This window comes from Coregonus clupeaformis, chromosome 8, assembly GCF_020615455.1.
Source record: "Coregonus clupeaformis isolate EN_2021a chromosome 8, ASM2061545v1, whole genome shotgun sequence".
Lineage (NCBI taxonomy): Eukaryota > Metazoa > Chordata > Actinopteri > Salmoniformes > Salmonidae > Coregonus > Coregonus clupeaformis.
Window position 1 is genome coordinate 1,507,891 of NC_059199.1, and position 8,303 is coordinate 1,516,193.

At 40.8% G+C, this 8,303-nt stretch overlaps 1 protein-coding gene across 3 annotated transcripts; it reads right to left on the bottom strand.

Moving 5' to 3' along the window:
• Window positions 1–1,346: 1,346 nt before the first annotated feature.
• Window positions 1,347–7,826, bottom strand: LOC121571128 (protein ALP1-like). Of its 3 annotated transcripts, none has more exons than XM_041882436.2 (5): window positions 7,467–7,826; window positions 6,064–6,149; window positions 3,694–3,802; window positions 3,418–3,554; window positions 1,347–2,994 (listed from the first exon to the last, which is right to left on the bottom strand). In XM_041882436.2, exons 3-5 carry the CDS (start codon window positions 3,776–3,778, stop codon window positions 1,876–1,878), a joined length of 1,341 nt encoding a protein of 446 aa, XP_041738370.1. In that variant the 5' UTR covers window positions 3,779–3,802; window positions 6,064–6,149; window positions 7,467–7,826; the 3' UTR covers window positions 1,347–1,875. The 3 variants fall into 3 exon arrangements, with proteins under 3 accessions (XP_041738370.1, XP_041738369.1, XP_041738367.1); XM_041882435.1 differs by lacking the exon at window positions 7,467–7,826 and adding an exon at window positions 6,269–6,684; XM_041882433.1 differs by lacking the exon at window positions 7,467–7,826 and adding an exon at window positions 6,254–6,684.
• Between the last annotated feature and the right edge of the window lie 477 nt (window positions 7,827–8,303).

An 8,303-nucleotide genomic window follows, 5' to 3' on the forward strand; every position in this document is an offset into this window, starting at 1 on the left:
GTTGGTTTGTTTGTCCTTAACAGACCCTAATCTGCCTCTCAAACTCTGTTATCCTAGCCATGTAATTCTCTTGGCTGCAAAATGTGGAAAGTGTCTCCATTCTCTGACAAATCACTGTTTGCCATGAGTGGATTGACTGAAGTATCAATCTGCAAAAACATGGAGAAGAATGATTTGTTGATTATAAACACAATGTTTCAATTGTAAAATAACTTAAAATCATTTGGTTTTGACTATTAATTGTGTGCTACTAAGTGACCACTGAACATATCCACTTCACAAAACTAAATACGGTTACTCGCTGAACACTTACACTTTCATTGGTTTGCGCTAGGATGTCCTCATCCTCTTTAATCCTCTTCCTCTTTAATCCAATCATTCGCATAATTTACAACTCTCCTTTTCCTTTTCTGTGAAAAGTCCAAATAATTAATGAAAAAATGAAATAATTTGCCAAAATAATATATGCTTTGAGAATGCAAGAGTACTTTGGTCTGTTTTTGTCACGGAGTGCATTAGTGGTTGAAATTAGCCTGGCAACATGAACCTTTCATGTAGTATTTTGCTCTTTAGGTGGCACAATGAAGAATGCTTTTATCAAAGAGTTGATTGCATACCACAGCCAGGGCTGTCCTGCAGACTATAGGGCAGTGGTTTTCCAACCTCTCCTTGGGGACCCCACCCAGATGTTTCACAATTTTGTTGTAGCCTTGACTCAACTCACCTGATTCACCTATTCAAGGGCTTGATGATTAGGTGACAAGTTGAAACAGGTGAGCTAGCTGTGGAATAGTTAAAATACATAGAACGGCTGCGGGTCACCGAAGACTGTTTTAAACCCCCCTGCCTATAGGGGATTCTTTGAGTAGTCATACAGTAATAACACTAACTCATCCAGTGCCTCCTGGTGGTACCTTTGGGAAATAACATAACCTTTCAGTTTTTCTAAGCCGAAAGTACCGCATTGAAAATTCAGTTAAAAAAAATTCTCACTCACATTTGAATAAACCATAGTATTAAAGGGCAGTCAGGCTAAGGCACAAGAAAAAATAAATCCATTCACATTACAAAGGATTTGGAGGTAGGTATATTGGTTTATTTTTAACTCAACTTCAACAGAAAAAGAAAACGTAACAAGTAGAACCAATGATGTATATAAACCAAGGATTACTCATGCTATGTACTGGCCATTGAGAGGCTTTGAAGCCACCGGTTGGCCATATGACACTCCCCAGTAGGAGCAGTCCTCCATAGGAATGAAAGGAATTCTACGGTAGTTCAATTAAATGTTTCAAGGACAAAATTACATGTACTTAAGTATTTTTGTTGGTGTAGTGGGTGGGGACAGTAACATTAGTAATCTAAAAATAATATACTTTAAGGAAAATGTGTTGATATTTTTTTCACTTTTTATTTTTATGTTAAGCTCACATTATAAAATAAGAGCGTGCCAAAACGGAGGCAAGGTGGCTTCAACACAGCGCCCCCTATCAGTCATCTAGTGTATATACAGTATAACTCATTGAGTAGAACACACTTGTAATAAGCACTGAATTGATCAAAAACAAGTTAGTAACAAGTTCGAATACCTGCCCCACTCATTTACACCACTCACAAAAACATAATCCAATCGTGTTTCACTATACTGTGTACGGTATAAAGGAAATAATATTTGAAATAAAGTGGATGATCTTTGACATGGTATAGAAGCATTGGCATATGAGGTTACTATGCTTAATTGTTTCAGTGAAAAAGTCAAATGTCAGCAGTAACAGTTCCACCACCACTTATGGGCTCATAAAGTATCACAGTTAGCCAGTGGTGTAATCAGTGACTGATGGTGATTTATTCGACCCATCAATTGTGATCACCCAATCAATGTTCCATCACCACTATGTTGTAAGCATGTTCTTTTTGCACTGCCGTCATGTTTGCCGGTGCAGATGTACCTCGCTCATCTTTCACGGTGGCCATGCATTTCATTGTAGAGATCTGTTTAGCCAAACTGTCCCTCAACGCCTCTCCGCTGGTCTCATTGGATGCTAGCCACTCCTTCAGAACCTCTGTCACCTTGCTTCCGTCCTCAATCTTCACTGGCTCCAGCACGTCTCCCGACCTGAGGCAGATGTTATGCAGCACGGTGCACACCGCTAGCACTTTGGGGATGAAGCTCGGGTGGAGCTCAAGAGGCTGCAGGAAGATAGTGTGCCAGCGCTTCTTCATGATTCCAAAGGTCCTCTCGATGGAGGAGAGAGCCATGGCGTGGTGCTGGTTGAACTGGACGTGCGCCGGGTTCTGGTCAGACTTTGAATAGGGTGTGATGAGGCACACGGGCGTCTGTAGGCAAGGGTACCCACCGTTGCCCAGGAGGAAGCATCCAGGTGGAGGGTAGAGGGCACATTTGTAAAGGGGACTGTGCCTCAGGACCCTCACGTCGGTCATAGACCCAGGCAGCCCTGCGAAGACGTCGATGAAGCTGCCCGTGTGGTCGCAGACCCCTTGGAAGTTGATGGTGGGGAGGGGCCGGTCACCTGGACATTGTTGGGGTTGCGGTGCACCGGGGATCTTGACCCTGACGTGGCACCCACCTATGGCCCCCACAGCTTTCTCAAACACCGGGTGATGGGCCAGCTTGCCGAACCCTTCCACCGTGAGGGCCAGCTCGCCTGAAGAGGGCTTGTTCACAATCTTCAGGGAGAGCTTGACCAGTTTGTCCGCAACATCGCGGACGATGCTGGTGGCATTGGACAGAGGGATTCCGAAAGTCTCAGAGACAGTTTTATAGGAGGTTCCGTGGGCCAACCAGTAAATAAAGACGAGGATCTTGAACGTTGCCGTCTGTCTGTCTTGACCAGTCAGGGCCAAGGAGAACAGATAATTCAGAGATTCCCTCTTTAGTCGGTAGTCAGGATACGTGTCTTGTTCAGGGTCACAGAAGACTTTGAGGATGGGAGAGGAGGGATTCAGCTTACTGCACTGAAGTAGACCTCCGTTCTGTAAAAAGACGACCAATTGTATGTAAATAAACACGTAGAGGGACTTGGTAGCCTGCCTGGTAGTCTGAGGCCTATGTCGATACAACAGGCATTTCTGTACGTTCAATAAGCTTCAGTTTTTTTTTATGTATAGGTCTTTGCTGTCTTTTTAGGGGATTGACTTTGTTGTTCATTTCCAGATGCTGCTGGACCTTGGGAGACACTTGGAAGGGCTGGGCCAGGTTCTTTCTTGAATAACTTTTCCATTGTTTGGGTTTGATTATTTGACTGTTGTATTTTTCTTCCCTTTCCTTTCCCATCCTTTGTCATGGCTCTGATTAGGGTTTTTTAATGACCAAAACATGTCTCAATAGATATGTATATCTCACAACCAACCATCTCAACAGCATGTGTAAAAACCTCTGATGGAAAGTGGACTGACCTGATGCTGGGTCATTGATGATCCTGGCGTTTCTTTCTCCTCTGTTCTGTCTTTACTGTCTATTCTGTCGTCTCGCCACAGGCTTTGGCTCCACTCCTTATCAAACACCATGTCCACTTTGGGACACGGCTGCTCATCTGAAACAGACACAGGTGCCATTATAGTAAATACAATGTATCAAATTCACTTCAAAAAGCTTAGTATGTACAGTCTGGGCAAAAGGTTATGCACTATTCTCAAACATAGAACTGTGATACATCAAACTGTCACACTCACATGTCATTGGAGATGGTGTGTCATGTTCTGTGTCATCATTTATTTCCTTCTTGATGCGAAGTACTTTTAATCCATCCTTCTCCATGGTAACAACTTTTAACAATTTCCACTGAAAATTTTACAAAAACAAATTTACTTGAAGAACAGTGCAGGTGTAAAGTTTGGTAACAGAATGACGGTAAAATCTCCCTCCATTTTTTTATGTGACTACAGTTTCCAAAAACTCTTAAATATCTACTTCGAGTTAAGACTGAAAGATGTCTGCAGAAACAATGGGGTATCTGCTATGATATGACACCTTGAGTTTGAAAAAATATATATTTTGGTTATTGAACTACAGTAAATGAAGTGGATTAACACCCTTTAACACAATTATGGTGACAGAATGACATCATGGGTCCCTGATTTGTACTATACAGAAATGCATATTTATGAATGTCATTCTCGTCATGGTACAAATAAAACACTGGCTAGTACTCTAATGAGCTCCGGTACCAAACAATACCAAATTTGGTTGGTCCGGACCAAATCTGTACCAATCATGGACGTCTATGTTATACAAGTCTGGACATCGCGGTACAAATTGGTAACAGAATGACAAAATTGCAGTAAAACATTTAAAAGAGAAAATATGAGTGAAGTTTTGACAGCTTCGGATGGTGCCTGCTCTTGGTGAAGGCCTCTATTCGTTTGGCAGGCGAGTTGGATGGTACTAGGGAGGGACAGGTTTGATGATGGTGGAGTTGGTTAGCCGGTTCTGACATTGTTCTCAGTCCCCACCCCTCTGTAGCCACTGGACGACTCCTCCGCTAGCTATGTGTAGCACCCACTTGGGTGACGCTTCTTCTGCTGCCGAAACGGCGATAAAAGCTCACCACACATCAGTCCAGTGTATAAAGCCACCCTCACTACAAGGGAGCCCTCTGCCATCTCCACATTGCAGTCCTCTCACTTTGGGTGGGTGAAACTAGAAGCGGGTGCTGAATGCATCTTTGTAATGCAAACAGTAGTTTGTTAGCTATAGCTAGCTAAGCAAACCAAATCAATCAATTTGCCATCATTTGTGCCATTCCATTGTTCAAGGCAACTAGATATATATTTCGATAGAAATTCAATGAGTTATCAAACACACAAAAACATAATAAAAAAATAAAAAACACTTAAATCAACTAAAATATGTACAATATTTTACAGGAGCTCTCCGACTGTACTGACCTATACTCTACTCTTCTGTACTGTACTCTACCGTGCTGTCCAAACTTGTGAAACAGACGTCTCTGATTGGTTCAGATTTGGATTGACCAAATTTCAACTATGTTTCAATGTCCATGGATGTCCAGTGCTCAGTGGGTGAGGTGGCTGGTTACAGTAAATGTAAAGAGAGGGGGCTCATTGGTAGGCGTCAGTAAGAGCCAAAAGAGGTGACATTAAGTGGAGAGAGACAGAGGAGAGACAGGGAGAGGGAGGGGTTGTCCAGACTGTTTTCACATTCTTGCTTTGATCCCCATAAGACAGAAAAAGAAATAAAAAAGTTATGAGCTGAACATAACAGCATGCCAGTGGAAAGGAGGACAGTAGCAGGTGACCCAACTGTGGTTTGTATCTACTATGATCTCCTATTGTAGCCAATTCAGTTGCGGTCATTCTGTTACAAATATTTTGGTCATTCTGTTACTGATTTGGAAACAGATTGAAACGTTTTAATCCCTTAATAGTAAAAACACGAACTATTTGGTAGGTCTACCTTTAATTGTTACCTGTAAACTTTCATAATCTTCCCACTTAAAGATATGTGGTGTTTTGTTAAAAGTATAACAATATTTCTTAAACTTACAGGCTAATAATTTCTGCAAAACTACATTTAAATGTTGATATTAGTTGGCAGCGGTAACATTGTGTTTTGATGGATTTCAAATACCTTGTAAGACTTTTTCTGCTACATGTTTTTTAAGAAAACATCCACTCCACTGTTTCCGCTTAAGCTACTGCCCATCCTTTCTGAACTGCCTGGCTGAACAACACCTTATCATCTGAAGCTGTGGAAGACCATTGCCCAAGACCTGCCAGATCTCTACATTGGTTTTGTTTGTTTTTACAGCATCTTTGAGATTCTCTTTGTAATGAAAAGCGCTATATAAAATACATATATTATTATTATTATTATTACCCATTTTCCATGTTTGCCCAGAAAGTCTTTGCTTATTCCAAATTTTTAGGATTGAAAATGGTTGAAACATTTATATATGCCTTAATTTCAAAAAAAGATATTGCCTCTTAGCTTTCATTTGACACCAAATGTAATGAGCTCCTATGAACTACACATAATTAGTACACATGGTTCCTTTTACATGATAATGCCCGTATACAAACCTGGGATTGGCCAGCCGGCTCCTGAGATTGCAGCCCTACACCTGTCTTCTCTCCCTTTCCATCTTCTTTTGTGTGGACAAATTCATCTATACAATTACCAGAAACAGAAGAAACCATAAAATACATGGTTGATTATTTGCCCAAAAATAAATCGTGTAAAAAAAACAATGCAATCAACTTAGTTTCCAACCATCCACACAGTTACATTTCCTGCCATCAGCTTCAGCTACATGACGACGAGCAACAGAACGCTGCTTTGCCGCCATCGACTTTCCTTCAAAAATGTGCAGCTTCTTTTTATTCGATTCGTTTTCGACTTTTAATGCTTCGTTCTCCAGTTTACTCTTGGACAACTGTTGGCGAAGGACCACGGCACTGTCCTCTACAAGTCTGACTATTTCCACGACCGCTGCCGTCACTACCGCGTTCATGAGAGAGGTTAGCTGACTTTGAAAGTGGGCAGCATTCTCCATTTTCATTTGCTAATAAATCTCCAACTTTGTTTAGAAAACAATAATGTGAGGACTGGTTATCAAAACCTACACGTATCCACGTTGTCTTCTACCTTTCCCTGGCAAATTGTAAACAATGGTTGTGCATGACTTCCTATTTGGGGAGGAGCTATTGACGAGTTGGTCACGAGGTCATGCAATAAGTATGGTGTGGTGCAAGTACCAAAATTAATTTAGAACGTCATGACCTGAATTTTTAATTTTACAATGCATTTAAAATGTACTTGCAAAACTATAAAGCAAGCAACTATGTCACTAGCCAAATAATATTATATTAACTTCATAGGCTACAAATTGTCTTGCTGTCTCAAAATGTGCCTTCCCACTGTAATCTCAATATTAATCAACTACAGTATATTTAGAATACCAGTAGAAATGCAAAAACCCACATTTAAAACATGTCAATAAGCTTATTAAATCTGTTAAGATTTATTTAATTCATTAGTCATACAACATTATTCAATAGAAAAAGAACAGAAAGAAGAGAACATTTAAATAAATCTGACAGTCCTCTACGAACACTACGTTGGGATTTACATTTACGTCATTTAGCAGACGCTCTTATCCAGAGCGATTTACAGTTAATGAGTGCATACATTTTAACAGTATCACACATCTATGGTTGCGACATGAATCATCACTGAGGTAGCATTTAAAATAAAAACAATTACTCTACAACAACATTGCATTGCCATTTTGACTCATCTAACTCATCTTCCATATTCCAGGATTTGAATGCTCGGCAACCCCAGCTCTGTACGAACCACTTCTTGCCATAATGATGCTCTTGATTTTGATCTCTGGCCTCAGGTCTACAAGGGCATCTTCCCAAGTGCCTCCGCAAATCCTGCCAAACAAACATTCCTTTCTATATGAATCTATTCGCATCACCTGGTTTGGGTTTCCTTTTCACTTTGAGTCACCCGGATCCATTATTTGTGATGTTGGTATTGTGTTGGAAATTCCGATTGTAACTCAGTTTCTCCAGCAACACTTCCCGCTGTCGAGACTTAAGACATAAGCAATTTCAGTGTTCTCTTTCTCATGCTGTTTCAAGTGGCAGGAGATTTTTGATTGGGGCTCTCTACATACAAAAATACTGGTCCTGACAGAACGAAAAAAAACTTTCGGGTGAGGCTCCCTTCTGCACCGTTCAAATTATTATCTGCCTTAGATGTTTAAGTTCGGATAGTGATTGAACGAGCCGTACACGGATCCCTAACAGCAGGGTTCTTCAATTCCGGTCCTGGAGGGCCGAAAGACTTCTGTTTTTTATTTCTACCTGGTAGTTAATTGCACTCACCTGGTGTCCCAGGTCTGAATTAGCCCCTGATTAGAAGGAGAGGATGAAAAACAGAGGTGTTTCGGCCCTCCAGGACCAGAATTGAAGAACCCTGCCTAACAGCATATGTTTCGAAAACCTTTACGCAAGTGATGATTTACGTTTCTAAACGTTGAAACAGAGCATCATAATTGTAGTTCACACGGAGCCAACCATGGGCGAAGCTAACCGCTGAAAACCCAATCAATAAGAAGCGTTTTTGAGAGGTACAGTGCCTTGCAAAAGTATTCATCCCCCTTGGCGTTTTTCCTATTTTGTTGCATTACATCCTGTAATTTAAATGGATTTTTATTTGGATTTCATGTAATGGACATACACAAAATAGTCCAAATTGGTGAAGTGAAATGAAAAAAATAACTTGTTTCAATAAATTCTAAAAAAATAAA

Coding starts and splice junctions, on each gene's coding strand:
- LOC121571128 (XM_041882433.1), bottom strand. CDS start 6,542: ATGAAAATGGAGAATGCTGCCCACTTTCAAAGTCAGCTAACCTCTCTC. Junction 3,803..6,063: donor AGCCGGCTGGCCAATCCCAG/GTTTGTATACGG, acceptor TAAAATTTTCAG/TGGAAATTGTTAAAAGTTGT. Junction 2,995..3,417: donor CATCAATGACCCAGCATCAG/GTCAGTCCACTT, acceptor GTCTTTTTACAG/AACGGAGGTCTACTTCAGTG.